A 17,855-nucleotide genomic window follows, 5' to 3' on the forward strand; every position below is an offset into this window, starting at 1 on the left:
TTTCTTTTTGCAAGTGCTTTCTGAAGTTGCAGTCCGTTTGGCCTCTCAGGGCCACCGTACATCTCCCCTATATGGCTCAACTCCTTTAATGGTCCACCATATACAAGCACAGGTGAGCCCATAAATGGAAGGAAGTAAACATGCCTTACTAAATAAGCAAACCAGAACCTTACATAGAATGTGCCTGCAATTAAACACTATAGCTATTGCCTCCCCATCATCCTACATGTAGAGGAGGGACAGAAAAATATCTGAACATGCAGTTCAGGACAAGGTTTACAATTTTAAGTACAACAATGACAACTTTTATCAAAATCACTCCAACAGGGGCCACAGTGGCAAAAGCTCTATCACCTTTAGTTCTCATCTTTTGGTCAGAAGCCAATAAAAAGTGAGTTACAGTAGTCCAAGCATAAAGAAATAAATGTATGTATAGCAATCTCCAGTTCAGAGCGAGATACAATACATCTTAATTTAGCAACATTTCTTAAATGATAAAAACAAGACCGAACCAGAGATTTGACATGACCATCCAATGTGAGAGTCGAGTCAAAAGTTACACCTAAATTCCTGATAGAGGATTTAACATAGACCAAAAGAGGACCAAGGGCTTACACTATCTGGGGTAAAAATCTGTCAGGACCGCATACAAGGACTTCAGTTTTCCCCTCATTAAGTTTGAGGAAGTTAACAGCCATCCAACGTTTGATCGAATCTAAGAAGTCATTCAGAAACTGGAGCTTAGATAAATCTTGGGGCTTAAAAAATGTATAACTGCATCTCATCAGCATAACAGTGATAGGAAATGTCCTCGGAGGGGTTCATTATACGTTGGAGGGGAAGAAGCTATATTAAAAACAATAAAGGCCCCAAAACAAAACCTTGAGGGACACCGTAAGTAAGGGAGGTAGAGGATGACCTGAAATAAGAGACCGTCACAGAAAAACATTGGTTATGTAACTATGAGGAGAACCACTCCAAGGCAGTTCCAGATATACCAACCCAATATTTTAGCCTTTCAAGCAAAATGGTGTGGTTAACTGTGTCAAAAGCCGATGTTAGGTCCAGAACAGAGCAGAACAGAACATTTTCCTGCATCATTACTCATAAAAATGTCACTAGAGACTTTAAGAAGGGCTGTTTCCGTAGAGTGAACTCTCTGAAAGCTGGACTGAAACTTGTCAAAAAGGCTGTGTTTGTCTAGAACTGCTATAAGTTGCTTAGCCACAACCTCTTCTAGAAGGTTAGCAATTAATGGTAATTGGTGACTATCTATATCTATACTGCACATAAAACATGATATAATTGCTATAATAAATGCGAATTGAGAGATAAACAGGAGAGACATTTTCATCGATGCAGAAGACAATCAATGAACTCGCTTCACAGCTGACTGTCATGAATGACTGTTTTTTTCGTTTCAAAGAGACATGAGGGGTACTCCCCAAAGTCTGGCCTGGATCAGTGTCTGTGGTTACCATACTTACTGGAAAAGCTACTGTGAATTAAACAGATGGCATAACTTACCGGCGATATGAGTCTTTACATTTTTCATTACAAAAGAAATGTACAAATTAGTTAATTTAAAGTTATCATATTTATAGTTATCAGTGTCATAGAATTCCAGTCTAACACATATGAGCATCAGATCAAATCACAGGGCTGCTGTACATCGAAGGACCAGCAGGTGTCAGTACTTCCAAATTAGCGGTTAAACAAGGCTTCGTGTGATCTGCCTTTTGGTGAAGCAATTGGCCAGAAAGATTCGACACATTCATGGGGCTTCATCACATCATCACTATTTACAGTTTATAGCAGCACCATTAACACTTGTGATTTGAAATGCATTCTGAGATACCTGGTTGTCCCAAGTCAACACTACCGCCAGTCCATAGCAATTGGTTGTCTAAGATCAAACTGTCTTCATTTACTGTGCGCGGTAAGCAATATGATGTTACACAAGCTGGAGTGGCAGTGTTAACCCCACCCCTTGACTTTGATGGGTGACAAATGAAATTAACAAAGCAGCAGGGCCAGGAGTGCTAAAATGAATTAAGTAAATACATCATTAAATAATTAATTTAATATTTCAAAAATTGATTAATTAAATATATAATTATTAATTAAATGTCTCATTGATTAATTTATTTGGAAATAAATAATTTAATAACTGTTTTAAATTAAATTAATGACATTTAATAAATTATTTAATAACATGTTTAATTAATTAAGATTATATTTTATCAAGATCATATTTTTTTTCAAAGGTGCAGACCACAAAGTTTAACATGCTGTTATTTTTCTCATTATTGTCTCTTCAGATTGAGTGTCTGTAATCTCTCAGAGAGAAGCTGTGAAACTCTGTCTTCACTTCTCAGCTCCCAGCCTTCCAGTTTGAGAGAGCTTGACCTGAGTAACAATGACCTGAAGGACTCTGGAGTGAAAGTTTTGTCTTCTGGACTAGAAAGTCTGTGTTGTAAACTGGAAACACTCAGGTCAGCATTCTTAAAATGGTCAATAGATGACTATTTCAAATCTTTAAGCAATGCAGGGCTTTCTGTTGTGATTTAAATTATCTACTGTATTATATTGTTCATCCTAATCTGTGCGATTTATCTGATCAAAAAATGAAAAACGTATAAATAAAGTGTTGGAAGTTGTCCAACATATTGAACATATTTATTTCAGATGTTTTTGTTGTCCTCACAAGGTAATATAAGATATAAAGACTTTTATAATATAGACTTAATTTGCTGTCATAATCTGGTCAGACGTCTCGCTTGCCCAATATTTTCATTAGAACCAAAAAGGAACAAAGCTGATGACACCCGAAACAGTCTCAGCCCTACTTTATGTATTTTTTGTCTTAATTTTTATTTCATTAATTTTTTATCATTTGCAGATTTTAAGGTTTAGATTGACTAATGGCTATTTTTAACTACTGCTTCAGTCATGTCATTTTTTAATGATTTTTGGCTGCAATTTTTCTGTTTGCATTTAGCTGTGTTGCTATTCTCTAAGAGTATTTGTCAAGTCTACAGGCTGTCAGGCTGCCTGATCACAGAAGAAGGTTGCAAGTCTCTGGTCTCAGCTTTTAGCCTCAATTCTTCCCATCTGAAAGAGCTGGACCTGAGCTACAATAATCCAGGAGAGGCAGTAGTGAAGATGCTTGAGCAGCTAAGACTGGACACTCTGAGGTATGTAGATGGCCGTTACAACCACAAACACTGTCTGATAGATGAGGAAACTGACCCTGTCTGATTACTTAATGCTGGAAACTAGTGTAATTTGAATAATCACACATGTAGGAACATTTTTCCCATTCTGGTCTAACATAAACAGTAGATGTCTGTATGGGGTCTCAAAGGGCAAATTTTCTATCAACAACAATGGTGCAACCTGTTCTAACTGATGTGTGGAAAGGAACTTACATCTTTACTCTCTGACCTTTATTTAGATTAAGTTTTATCTGTGTGTAGAGACCACGCCCAGGACATGTTTAGCCCCTAATTCTTCCCCTAATTCTAGCATAAACTAATTTATGCTAGAATTATGCTAATTCTAGCATAAACTAGAATTAGGGGGACGTTGTTTGCCTAGCTTAGAAAAAAAGAATTGTTAATATAAATGGATTACTAGGTCACTCAACCTAACTGGCCACCTACAAAAATAGGCTTTGCATTGCTAGTTTGCTGCTTCTGAGCGTTTACATCTGAGACTTGTTTGTGCTAAAATATCAAATTGATCTTCTGGACTTTGTGATGAAACAGTCACAGTTACATAAAGTCAAAGTTAATTAACTTTGGTTGAAATTCAAATTCAATTATAATAAGAAATAATAATTACAGCAGAAAGCGAATACTAAGGAACAATGGAATGGAGCTGGTGGAGCAAACTGGGTCACCGGTTGGGGTGTTAGGCCCAGACTAGTGGGTGTTTTTGACTGTAAAGCCGGTCTAGCATTAACAACCTGTTACCCTGCAGCCTGCACTGCAGGATATGTACTGTGCCATTGAGAGCTCCAGAAAGAGCCTGCACGGTGGTCCTGCAGCCAACCAGCACTTCAGTCAAATGTTATTGATATTTTTGCATAAATAAATGAAGATGATGAGCCTTTAAACACACATACAAAAGGAACATGTAAACATATGCTATAATTATTTTAGTGTGATGCTGTGATACATCAGATTGTGAAATATCACTGACATTACATACTGTGCTCAACTGAACTCTCAAATGTACAAATATTTGTTAGGATATATACTGTTATATACAGTTAGGAGAATATGAAATAAATCTATACATCATAAAGGTCAGCCAGAGGACAGAAGCAATCCGAAAACGACAAGTATGAGAATGAGAGTGAGTGAAACAGAGCAAGAGAATACAAAAACAGAAACAAATGAAAAGTGAAGTGACAATTGCTTCCTTTTGTCTTAACTGCAACTGCTTCTGTTTGCACATTGATCTGATTATTTATGAATTCTTGCCATTCACATTCAGGTTAAGTAGCAGCACATCACAGATGGGAAAATGAAAAGCAAGCAGGTCCCTCAGTGATCATCCACATGCAGAAAAATACAACAAACCTGTTAATTAACAGGTCACAGAGTCACTGATATTGTCAATTTAGAACAAACAGAGAGAAGACAGAGACAGAGTCTGAACAAAAAAATAATAGATGATTTTATAGGGTGATGAAAGAGGAACTCTTCTCAGAATGAGTGGCAGGAAGCAGGAATGTTGACTTAATTTTAGGTAAATTAAGCTCATTGGCTATTCCTGCTGTTTGTGTCATATCACAATGGCATGTTGTATCATGTCTCATTTATTACAGTTATAATTGTTTACAGATTAAAGCATGGAATTGCAGATTTGTGTTCTAATACGTGGAGCTAGTAAATAAAATCTATGAATTATTCCATCCTGACTGAAGCATAACCTTTGTAAAAGCAATAGCAAAGATAGCAAAGGATACACTAATGATCATGAGGATCACATCATATTCTATGACCGCTACAGTAGCTCAAAATATGTAATGCACTGGCTGCTTCACTCTACCTGTACTAAATCATTTTTTGTACCCAGTCCCAGTCTTTATGTTTAATATGTACTCACTCCCTGACAGCATGAATGAATGTCACAGTGTGTTGAAATTGACTGTGACTGTGGCACATGTTGAATGCTCTCTGGACATCGTGCTTAATAATAAAGATTATGATGTAATGTGCTAATCATTTTTGCTCTTTTGAAGTTTAGACATTTTCTTCAAGTGTATGTGTCAAAAAGTTGGATTTTTCCTTTATCAGTGTCTAACAGCATGTGTATGAGAGCGATGTAATGTCCACGTGTGCATGCTGAAAGAGACTGTGCTGGTCTGACCCCCCTCCTCCTTTCAGGGTGGAGCCTGCTGGAGTCCGATGGTTGACACCAGGTCTGAGGAAGTGTAAGTGTGTTTTTAATGTGATTCATAAAAAAAAAAACCGGAAACATTTAACCACCTTCAAACTGTCACATCACTCATTCACATCTCTGATGTCAAAAGTCATCATCAAAGTGTCAATCAATGAACAGATGATGGATCAATAACTGCAGCTGGATTGTGTTTGTTTCTCCATCAGATTCCTGTCAACTCACAATCGACACAAACACAGTGAACAGAAACCTCAAACTGTCTGACAACAACAGGAAGGTGACACGTGTTTTATCGATTCCATTATATCCTGATCATCCAGACAGATTTGACTGGTATCCTCAGCTGCTGTGTAAAGATGAGCTTGAAGGTCGCTGTTACTGGGAGGTTGAGTGGAGAAGAACGGCTTGGTTATCAGTGAGTTACAGAGGAATCAAAAGGAAAGGAAGGAGTGATGAGTGTGTGTTTGGTTTAAATGATCAGTCCTGGAGTCTCAGATGCTCTAATGATGCTCATTCTGTCTGGCACAGAAGCATAAAAACGTCCGCCTCCTCCTCCTCTGTCTCTAACAGAGCAGCAGTGTATGTGGACTGTCCTGCTGGCACTCTGTCCTTCTACAGAGTCTCCTCTGACACTCTGATCCACCTCCACACCTTCAACACCACATTCACTGAACCTCTTTATCCTGGATTTGGGTTCTGGGCTCCATCGGATGGTTTGGCAAAGGGTATTATCGACATTTATGGCCCTCCTTTGAATAAACTATTATTTGACTTTGAGTCAGTGACTCTGTGTAGTTAGCGTTCCCCTGTTAGAGAAACAGCTCAGTCTGTACATATTTGGCTCTTTCAGTCAGAAACACATCATGAGATGTATGAAAGATGCTGATATTTTATTTTCAGTACATTTAGAATGATGAAATAACTCAACTTTAACATGTCAGTGGTGGCATTTGGAGAATTAAACCATCCTTTAGAAACTAGATATAAATATTATATTTTCCAATATGATTTTTTTCTGTGGTACAGACGACAATGAAAAGATATAAAACAGTCTGCAAATCATAAGTTATCAATTCAAATGATTATTAACGCCATAAGAGAAGGTTTCCTGTTATTTGTACCACTCAGTTGGTCATGTGATCTGGCTGTGCAGTCCACCATAACTGACATCGCTTTCTATTTTGATATTTTCATGGTAAATAAACTGATTCTTGTTTAGCACTTTTCTGCACACATTCATACTCTGATGGATGATGGAGAGGGTTAGTATCTTGCTCAAGTATATTTTGCATGCCAACTGGAGCAGCCAGGGATTGAACCACCAACATTCTGATCATTAGATGCCTTGCTCTATCTCCTGAGCTATAGCCAGCCATCATCAAAGCTTTTTCTTAAATCCTCTTTGAGAGAATCTCAAACATGAGGAAGACAGGGAAGAGAGTGGACTCATTAGTAAAATGAAACACAGCCAATATTGACGTTTAAGACAAATGAGGTAACAGAAATACTATATATATATATATATGGCAGTGGTCACCATGGCAACATCACTGTCATTTGCTGTGTATTGTATTGATCATAATCCTGTTGTTTGTATTTCTTTTTATTGTTACCATTTTTGTCTTTTTTTAACAAACTATTTTTATCTCTTGCCATTGTTTGCCAGTGAGTGAAACAAAATTTTGTTCCATCTTTCTGCAATAAAAAATATCTTTAATTCTTGCAAGTGTAGAGTTGTAGTTACTTACAGTGACCACTAGAGGCAAGTGATCCTAATAGTTTCCCTGGAACCGTCCAGTTCATCCACATAAATGAGATGGCTGGTTCCATCTTATTTATGTGTTTATATGTGTAAAAACCACAACCAATACAGCCTTCGTTCGAACAAAATCATACAATTGATTGTCCCAAAAATCAGAACAGAATTGGGGAAAAAGGCTTTTAAATACGCTGCCCCTGCTTCCTGGAATAATCTGCAGAAGGAACTGAAATGATCAGAATTGGTTACCTTGGGAGAGTTTAAGTGAACAGCTCTTTTACTCAGTGTGATTGTTTTTAATGTACTCTTAATTTGATCTGTTATTGTATATTTTACACATTGTGGTATGGGATATTGTATTTGTTTTAAATGTTATATACCTATGTGGTATGTGACTTTTGTTGCCATGATGCCAGGTCTCTCTTGGAAATGAGATTTTTAATCTCAATGAGATTTTTTTTTACCTGGATAAATAAAGGACTAATAAAAAAAATAAAAATTAATGAAGCTGTTAGTGATCAACGCTTATCAGTACAACTATAAAAACAATATTAAACATTTAAGTGCTCTACAAATAGTTTGTCTGATGTATATAACTAAAATGTGTTTTAAAAGGGTAAATATAAATGTCAAATTGACAGCAGATTGCACTGTAATGTACTCTATTTTTAAAATATGCCAAATATAATCTGGCTTGGTAATGTTTTACTCATACACAGACTAAAGCAGTAGGACATGATATGAAACACTGCTCCCCTCAAGCAGAAGGCTCCAGTCCATTCTAGTGAGCCGGACAACAGGAGCCATGGGGGGTTTTTTTTCCCCTTTGTCTCACCCTCTCTCTCGCACTTTTTTTCCGCTTCACTCCACACGCAAGCCTTGTGCTTTGCGCTGAGCAGAGGGGGGAGGGGCGGTAGTTACACTTGCAGTAGCACAGGAACAGAGCCGGAGGGAAAGAGACAGAAAGAGAGCCAGGGACAACAACATCACATTAAAAAGGTATAGTAATCATCCACAACTATTTTCAGTTGCGGATGATAAAGGATTCAGAAAGTTTATTCATGCAGGCCCATATGACAGAGAATGTGCATCTTCTTTTTGTTTTCATATTTTAATTTATATTTAATTGTGTTGTGGTTTGTAGTGTTTTGTGTTGTTTCACTTAAAATTTGTTTTAAAGGAAAAAGCTGAAAATTTAAATAGTTAAAAGATGAAATGTGAATAGTTGGACTGCTGCAAGGGGGGGAGATGAGATGAGACCACAGTGGAAGGAGCAGGGGAGGACATGGAGGAAGGCTGTTTTAGTGTGGGAAATGAAATTTGGGTTTAAGCAACTGGGAAGAAAAAACGACTGCCTTGTGTGGAGAATTGAAGAGTGTCTTGGGCACCGCGAAGAGGAGAGGTACACAAAAATTACACAAACAGAAAAATGCATTAATCCTACTAACACATACACACATGCAATGAAGCTCATGAAGATCAAACAGTATTTTTAACCATGCATTTCTGTTACCATCATCTTGTCCGGTTCACTTAGTAGGTTAAAAGGTGATACATAGACTAGTGAACTATTATTTTTGGGGAAGGATGATTGAATCATTGCAGGGGTGAACAGAATGCTGCAGGAGGGTCAGATGAGTGGAGACTAATAGATTATTGAGTTTCTTGCTTCTGATGTGTGGGGAGGTCATATCATGACACACATCTGGGTACATGGGGGAAACAAAAACTCAAGGGCATAGATTTGGCATGGACGGAAGGGACATGTCCCCACCAATATCCAGCGATTATTGAATTGTCCCCACCAATAATTTGATCTCTTCGAGTAAAGAAAAACAAACCTGACAACAGGCAGCACTGTTAGTTATCTCAGTCTCCCAGAGTAGCATTTCTAATTTTGATTAAAACTGTCAGAGAAAACAGCAGCTTTGAGCAAGCCAGGATATTAGTTTACAGAGGCTGTTAGAATTATATATCTAACATTAAAATGTTGGTGACACAATAATTTCATCCTAATGGTACTGACATATTCATTGGGTTAATTTTTGAGACAAAATAGCATGAGGTAGTCATGATTTTGCAAATATCCACCTTGTAGTGCAGTTTGCACAAATTGTTTTAAAAATGCACTCAGCCTACAAACATTACTGATGAGTCAAGATCTGCACAAATTGACAGAAACACTGAAGCAGCTCCACATTTTATTCTTATTGTCATGTATGTCCTGTTTGTCAGGTGACAGAAGAACCAACACAGAGCTCAGAGAGCAAAGGTGAAACAAGATCACAGGTGAAGTTGGATGATGACTTGATGGTTCATGACTTTATTTGAAGCACATGTGTGACTGCATGTATGTGGAATGTCTCACTGTTATTTATCAGGTGACAGAGGCAGCTCTGCCATGTTGTAGCTCGGACAGAGGTGAAGAGGCGAGGTCACAGGTGACTGACTGATGATTTGGTGCTGTAGATTAACTAGTATTTATTATCATGACAACTGTTAGGCTGCTGATGTAAATTGATTCATTAGTGTTTGTTTGACAAAGAATCTGAATTGACATGTCTCACTTTTTATATGGCACGAATCCATGTGGTATTTTATCAGGTGGCAATATGTCCTAGTGCAGTCAGAGGGGAAGAGCCAGGGCCAAAGGTGAGGCACATCAAGCACATAGTAATAATTTTAATCTGAGGATAAAACACATGTACTGAGGCTGAAAGAAGCTTCAGTGCTCTCAGAAGACTAAAAACATGGGTAAGGTCAACAATGACTCAAATGAGATTAAACAATGTCGCTGTATGCCATGTCCACCAGGAGAGACTGGACAGTATAGATGTAAAACCAATATGCCAGCAGTTCATTTCAGCTAACGAGAGGAGCAGGCATGTGTTTGGCTGCTTCACATAGTGGACATTGAGTTGTTGTGTGGGGCACCAGTAGTCCATGTCTGTTGCTGTAACAGTAGTTCATGTTTAGAATAAAAGATCCCAGCTCACTGATCTGATAGAGGGCAATAGTGCCTAAAATATTGCATAATTTTGCTGAGAGATCTTTTACTTTGTGGTAATCTTACATGAGTAGTTTTATGGCCAAAAACCACCAGGTCATTCAGTGTTCCCTTAGTGCTAATGTGTCAGAGATGTTGGTGTACTATAACTGAAGTAATGTTGTTAAGTCCTTAAAGTCATATTCTTTTATTGTCATGACTGTATTTGAAGCTATTTTTATTTTTGTATGTCACCTGATTTATATGGAATATGGCTGAAGTAAACTAAAGCCTAAAATACTTAGTCAGTCATTTGTTTAATAGTAATTTAACATTATATAATTCACATATAAAACTATGAATTGTGATTTTAAATGGTTTAAAAGCATGTAGAATAGCATAAGTAGGCAAGTATATTTCTCCTCTTTTTATTAAGAAGCAAAAACAAAAAGGAAAAGAAAAAGAAACAGGGCAGAGTTCAGTGGTTGAATCATCCGTCCCCACCAATGCCAACACCAAATCTACGCCCTTGCAAAAACTCATTATCTAATAGAATATTGCTATTGTGTGAGGTGTGTGACTGGTGGATGAGTGTTTTGGGGATTTACGTGGCTGATGCATTTTCTTTTGGTACCACTTTTAACCTACCAGTTAGTTGTATTTTGATCTATCATTCTAAGAGAGTACGCTTAGACAACTTCTAAAAAGAGGCCTTCATATTTTTTGATTTTTAACAGTGCACTGAGATTTTTTGTTTGGCAATTTTCTCTTTTTCAAGCAGGCCTGCAAGATCGGAATCGAAAGCGCTACACATGTTGAACAATCGCAAGTGAGCTTCTCCAAAATTAAAATGGGCTCGGGAGAAAGCCACTTATTTGGGACAATCAGAAAACAAGTCCCTGTCAAAAAGGATTCAGCGAGGTAATCCAGTCTAAATTTTTTTCTTTTTTGAAATGACGTCATTGCTGGCAGTAGAAACTTATTGCGTCACGAGAGGTTCTACTGTCAGCAAATAAAAAATGGGGACTGACTGGACTGACAAAAGCTTGACTGACTTGACACCAGTATGCAAGATTGCACCTCCACCCAGAGTGACAAAAGGGTGGATGTATGTATGTTTCTTTTTACAGGAGCAGAAAGGTGACAGCAACAGGTTGCATGGCTTTTGGGCCGTGCTGACTTAACCTTTTAATTGCCACTTTCTGTGTCTTTGTGAATTTACCAGCAGTGTGTTATTCATGACCTTGTATTGTTTACAGTGCAGAGGTCACTGTGAGAAAGTGTGCATACAGATGCGCTGCGCTAACATCTACATCACTTTTTCCACAGCAGAGGGTTAATCGTGGGATCTAATCACATGATTTACAGCAGGACACACCACTGGCTAATGTTTTTTCTTACGGGTGGAGTGAAACTACTCCAGGGGAGAAGCCGGGGAATTTTTAAGAGACAATGCCAACTATGAGATTCGAAGAGTTGCTTTTGTCTCTTAAGGACTCTGGAGGTAGCAAGGGAGTGTGAACCTTAAGGTGTGAAACAGCTGTGTACTGCCTTTTGTTCCTGAGAAGGTATTTAACTGAGAGCCATGCTAGGCTCAGGAGACTCTGCTGACCTCTGCCCGCGGTCATGTAGGCTCTCCACAAGCTTGGTTGTCTGTTCTTTGTGTGTTTGGATTAAAGAATGTTAGCTACCGCTCACCTCGTCGCAGGCTTTATTTAAATGGAAAACTTCCACAAACATGATTCAATGTTGTTTCTGTTTTGTAAAACTTTCACAGTGAATATCAGTATGTTGTGTTTCTCTGAAGCTCAGTTCAGCTGAATATTCAGTTCATGTCTGCTCTGGCAGCCCTAGCCTGTAACCCACATAATTTCCTTAGGGATTAATAAAGTATTCTGATTCTGATTGTTTCAGGATGACCTGCCATTATCCAATGACACATCTGCTTACCTGATCTTTTGCTCGTTTCTCTCCTCTTCTTTTCTATTTTTTCTAAACTGAGCACCTGAGGGCTTTGAACTTTTCTTGTCCATCTTCCATTGGTTTTAATTTTGCACTCCAGTATGAACACAAATCCCCCATATCGAGGATCGCCACAACATAACCTAATAGACCTACACCTTAGTTCACAGATTTGCTTTGTCTAAGGTGTATTTCTGGGATTTCACACAACCCAGGATTCAAATCATGAATACAAATGGGCTTGGATTTACAACATTATGAATGAAATGTGCTCTATTTGGAAGCAGCCGGCCCCCCTCCCCTTTCGACAGGTTGTGTGTGAGAAATCATCAAACTGTAAATTATAAATTTTAATTGTTATTGATCCCTTTACCCCGAGTCCTAAAGTGCATATTTATTTTCTTACTCTTCTTATATTTATTGTTTGTTTACTTGCACTGCTGTAACTGAAGCCTCGTCGTCTCGTCTCTCTGGACTGTATGTAGCGGAGATGACAATAAAGTTTACTTTGACTTCAGCGAGCAGGTGCTCTCGCGCTCACTTTTCGCGTACAGAATTTCGAAAAAACATCGGTGCAAATTATAAGTCTATATCATAATATCTGGTGTTTTCGTGTTTGTTGGTTTGTTTTTATTTTGCGAGTTGGTTATTAGATGCTGTGCCAGCCAGCCAGAGAATCCCCCGCCCCGCCCTCTCCTCCCTGTGCCGCAAGCAGCAGGCGCACCTTGCAAACGAGGGCGCCCTTACTCCCAGCAAATGGCCGATAGAAAACCGATCGGTGCCTGTGACATTCCCAATATGCGCTGGCATGACGTCGCGGCAGCATGAGTACGAGCAATTTTTTTTTCTTTTTTCTTTTTGCTGATGCCCGTGATGCCGCCCCCCACCACGATGCCGTCCCAGGCAACCGCCCGTATCGCCCGTATCAAAGACCGTCACTGCCTGCAGTTATTTTGCTGCAGATTAGAAAAACTGTGATGTCAGCTTTATTGCACTGCTTCCTTCTCTGTCAGATAAGACTCAACAGGTTGCAGATAGAAAATGTATTCCTTCAGCAGAGTATTAAAACAAGAGTATATCTAGTGTAAGATATATCTGCATTCACATTACAGAATGTGACAGCTTTCAGTCAGTAATGTGCAGAGACAGAGTCTGACTAAAGAGACATTACAGTGAGACCTGTTTGATCAGCGGAGACAGTCTCTCTCTGCAACAAGTGTTTGACTTTAACTGTCACACAAAATGATTCAGCTTCTTTAAACCCTCCAGCAAACCTTTAAATTTTTATTCATAAACAAAGGAAGTGATTCTAAACTTATGTTTCCGAGCACCAGCTTTCTCACAAACCCGTCCTGTCCCAGTTTTTTTTTCTTCTTTTTATTAAAGTTTCACTTTCGTTTTCCTGAACTTGGTGTCGCAGATGATCTTGTCGGCAGGCCCGGCCCTAACCAATCTGGCGCCCTAGGCAAGATTTTAGGTGGCCTTGTCGGTGTGAGTATCCATGTGAAGGTAATGAAAGCAGTCTGTGATGGGTTTTTTTGTTTTGTTTTGTTTTTTTTAAGTTAACATCAGCTGTGTGCAGCTTAGTTCCAGCACAAACAGCACAAATCTGCTGCTGCATAGTTCACAGTAACGGACTCACGAACAAAGCGACTGGTAACCTGTTCGCCATTTTCTGTGTGTGTGATCAGAGTCCGGGAATGAGAGCAGAAACAGTTAGTTGATGGTCAGCAGCTTAACTCAGAGGATAGAGGGACAGGTCTGTGTAAATTATTGTTTAATATAGATGTAACAAAAATTCGACATAAACCTCGAAATACAAATACTGCGTCACAAACCTCTGACTCTCTTCTAACAGGAAGTAGGCTTTTGTTCACTGTTTACACCCACAGAAGAGTGGTCTTACTCAGAGACTGACTGGACCAAACGTTTTTATGAACTTTTATTGTTTGTTAAACTTTATTAAATTTAAACATAATCATTTAAAGCTGATTACATATCAATCACAATTGTTACTGACTTTCTCACTGAAACGCCTAGGGGAGCCTGAAGCAGCTGTCTGTAAATCATTACCTTATTCCTAAAGCTGATATCAGAGTACAATTAATCTGCACAAGTTTGTGTTTAAAGACCTTAAAGTTCTAGTTAGACATCAGTTCATCAGTTCCCCACATTCTGTGTTCAGCATGAGTGCTGATGTCATCAGTCTGTCATCAAAGTAGAGACAGAGCCGGTGATCTCGGTAAGATCTATACATATCTAGAAATACTGAGTTCGTGGACATCAGGGCAGCTTTTTCCCTACATGACTGCTTCCAAACATCACTGAATATATTTTTGGGGAGTTGTTGAACATCTACAGAGAGTCTGGATGTGCTCTGACAGCATTTTACACTGAAATATTCAAAACTCTTAAGTACAGATAAAATGTTGCTAAAACATTAAATTTAAAAAAGATCGATGTTAACGTGAACTATGTCTACCGGGAAACAGAATCATGATCACATGAAGAATGTTTCCAGTGATAAATAATTAATCTGTGAACAAATCGGAGTCCTTTTCATGGATCTTTGTTGATCTTTCTCAGAAATGTATTAAATCAAAGTGTTTTTAAAAATTACGATAGATTTCTCTGTAGTAACAACGGTTTAATGTTATAATTTTAAAGCTGTGAGCTGAAATATGTGTGTGAAATAATCAGTTTCAATTTGTTCCATTGGTTCGTTTTCTGCAGGCAGACTGCAGACTGGGAAACACCAGTCCTTCTTAGTCCTTCTACTCACAACATATAAGAATCCAACTGGAACACGTCCTGTTACTGAGGTCTGTACTACGAAGCAGGATTTGATCTTATCAAGGTAATGTCAGGGTTCTTACAGGGGTATGTTCCCAATGGTAACTTATGCAGCTATTTTTCAGTGTCACGGACCAAACTTTTTCAAACATGCCGCACTTTTAATTGTAAACTTCTGTTCACTACTTTTCCTGTCACACACAGTCATATGTGTGTTTTATTTTTAGCTTGCATTATCAGTTTAATCTCTTCATATACTTCCTATAATATAGGTTTACCTTACTTTGTAAAGTCAGCAGCTCTGTCACAACTACACTCTTCTCTGACTCCTCATGTCTACACCATCATAATGCCCATTAATATAAATATATATATATTTGTTTTGTTATTTTGCTCAGATTATGGTTTTTGTTCTGAGCAACTTATAACAGGTCGCCAGTCTGTCATATGACTAACACAAACAGACAGACAGTCATTCACACTCACATCTATGGGCATTTAGAATCATCAGTTAAACTGTTAGCAGTCGGACGTACCGCCCACGGGACATTGGATGGTTTAGGGGACTAATAGGACTGCTAAGGGGTTAATCCCACTAGCTGCATGTCTTTGGACTGTGGGAGGAAAAAAAAAATGCAAACTCCACACAAAAAGGCCCTGAACTGGTGGTGGAGTCAAACTCAGGATGTTCACACTGTGAGGCAACAGTGAGCCACCATGCTGCCTTAAAACTGACAAAACTCGAAATAGTTAAAAATTTACTGAAAATGTACTAATTGTGGTTCAGCACAATCATGTTTCAGTTTTTAGCCCTGTTTTGGTTCATCATCCTTTTGGAGGATCTGTGACCTGTGACTGAGACAAAGCTTTCTGATACTGGGCAGCACATTTCACTGCCCAGTATCTAGGGTTTTGTTGTTGTTGTTGTTTTTTGTTGTTGTTGTTTGCAGGAACACTTTTCTTTCACAAATAATCAGATTCATCCATTATTTATTACTTATATTTATCCAACATGATTCCTTCCAGATGTCTGAAGTAATGCTGGTATCTGTACTAACTGGAAGAAGTAGTCTGTAAACAGATTTGTTAATATTTCAACCTTTGCAGTAAAAATGTTTATATTTCAAATAAAGCAAGCAGGCTGGGTGTGACAGCATCAGAGTCACAGCAGGAAGTTGTTGCTGTTGTTGTAATCATTGATAAGTTCAAAGACATATTAAGGTAGAGCAGCTGATCTTTGAGCTCTGAGATGCATCTTAAAACTCTTTTATGATTTAAAGTGTTCAATGTGGCGGCAGCCAGATCACAGAGAAGAAGCAGAGGATTTTCTGTTTTTCTAAACAGACGTGGTCCACACAGTGGAGAACCAAAGAGTGAAGAAGTTCATTGGAAGAAGCTGAGTAAGTGAAACTTGGATTCATTAGAGTCTCTGAGGTTTTGTCTTCATCACAAAGCAGCTGCTCTCTGTTAGTGTGTTTATGCAGAAAACTGATGAGGACTGTGATACATTGGATAAAGACTCAAAACCATAATGTGCCTTGAATATAAACTTGACAAAATCTACAAGTAGATATTTGGTTTACTCTCATCTCTTCAGGCGAACAGTCTGTGTCAGTGTCTTCAGATGGCTGCAGGTTTTTAACCAGCTTCATTAAATGTTTCTCATTCTGCATTTATGTCACATCTGCCACTGTTTGGTCCCCCTTAGCAGAGGAGATCAGACTGTAATGTGACATTTCGTAAAACTCAGTTTTCTTGTGAACTTTGAACAGGCTCATAATCAAACTATAAAACAAGCTCTGATTTGAGAACCTGGTTTAGATGCTGGACTCCAGTCTGACTGATACTCAAGTTGTTTTATGGAGCATCAAGGTTCATGTTCATTTGTTAAATATTCTCCATAATTCATGAATAATATTTAACAGAATCAGGTGAGCTCCCCTGCTGGTTCCCCCTGAGTGCTGCTTGTCAGTCTACAGTGATACTGCAGGATGGATTTATGGAGGCTTTGAGGGATTCACTGTAGTTCTGCTGTAGTTGATCCCTCACAGCTACATAATCAGTTGCAGTGCCACTGATACGAGCTACACCAGTTCTATGGTGCCTACAAACAAGACATAAAATACCAACAGATTGTAAGGGAGACCAGGTAGTGTGAATGATCACATATGTGACATGTATAGTGTGGATAGATAGACAGAAAATCAGTAATAAATAAAAGGTAAAATTAAATAGCCTGTCTCACTCATTGCTGATAATGTGCGGTAATAGGGATAATGATAAAACTAGAAAGATGCCATTGTTATGTTCTGTTAATGAAAACTAATTTATTATCCTCATCTAAATAAACTTCTGTTTCAATAATCACAACATATGCATGTATAGAATCATGAGCAATTTGCATTAAATAAATAAATAATTTATTTTTTCAAAACCATTTAAAAACTCTGCGTACTGCCACAATGTGATGTTTTATTCTTCCCTGGAGGCTATATCTCTACCACCATTATTTATTTATTTTCATAGAAATCTTCCATAGATGTTAATTCAGGATTATTTTGATTGCTGTGTCTCTGATAAAACCTCAGTAACATCTGCAGCTGCAGCTTTTGTTGTGAAAGTGGAGTTTCAGAACAGAAGTTTGATTAATTGATTCTCTGAGGTTTTGTTAGCGTGTTTATGTAGAGAACAGATTTATTTCATCTTTAATGTCTTGGGAATCAAACCACAAAGTTCCTCCAACAATAAACTCTAAAAGTCTGTGAGCTGATATTTGTAGAGTCTGTAGGTAGAGATGTATTCTCCTCACATCAGAATAACTGTCTGAGTGTCTTAATCAGAAGACTGCAGGTTAGCTTCAACATCATGAAATGTTTCTCACCATCCACTTTACATCACATCTAGAACTGTCTGGTCCTCTTTAACAGTGAAGTTTGAGTG

General features: G+C 38.3%; 1 protein-coding gene across 2 annotated transcripts in view; it reads left to right on the forward strand.

Annotated features, from left to right (window-relative positions):
• The window catches only part of LOC102295442 (protein NLRC3), a 115,600-nt gene that overhangs the window by 11,513 nt on the left and 86,232 nt on the right, over positions 1–17,855 (forward strand). The window contains exons 5-8 of one of the 2 annotated variants that reach the window (XM_042221150.1): positions 2,322–2,495; positions 3,042–3,197; positions 5,400–5,446; positions 5,622–6,108. In XM_042221150.1, coding sequence (XP_042077084.1) covers positions 2,322–2,495; positions 3,042–3,197; positions 5,400–5,446; positions 5,622–6,108 — 864 coding nt within the window. Of the gene's footprint in view, positions 1–2,321; positions 2,496–3,041; positions 3,198–5,399; positions 5,447–5,621; positions 7,138–17,855 lie in introns of those variants that run through there. The other variant, XM_005923037.3, reaches the window with a different exon arrangement.

Source organism: Haplochromis burtoni, unplaced genomic scaffold, assembly GCF_018398535.1.
Source record: "Haplochromis burtoni strain Fernald_Lab_line unplaced genomic scaffold, NCSU_Asbu1 Contig_61, whole genome shotgun sequence".
In the NCBI taxonomy this organism is placed as follows: domain Eukaryota; kingdom Metazoa; phylum Chordata; class Actinopteri; order Cichliformes; family Cichlidae; genus Haplochromis; species Haplochromis burtoni.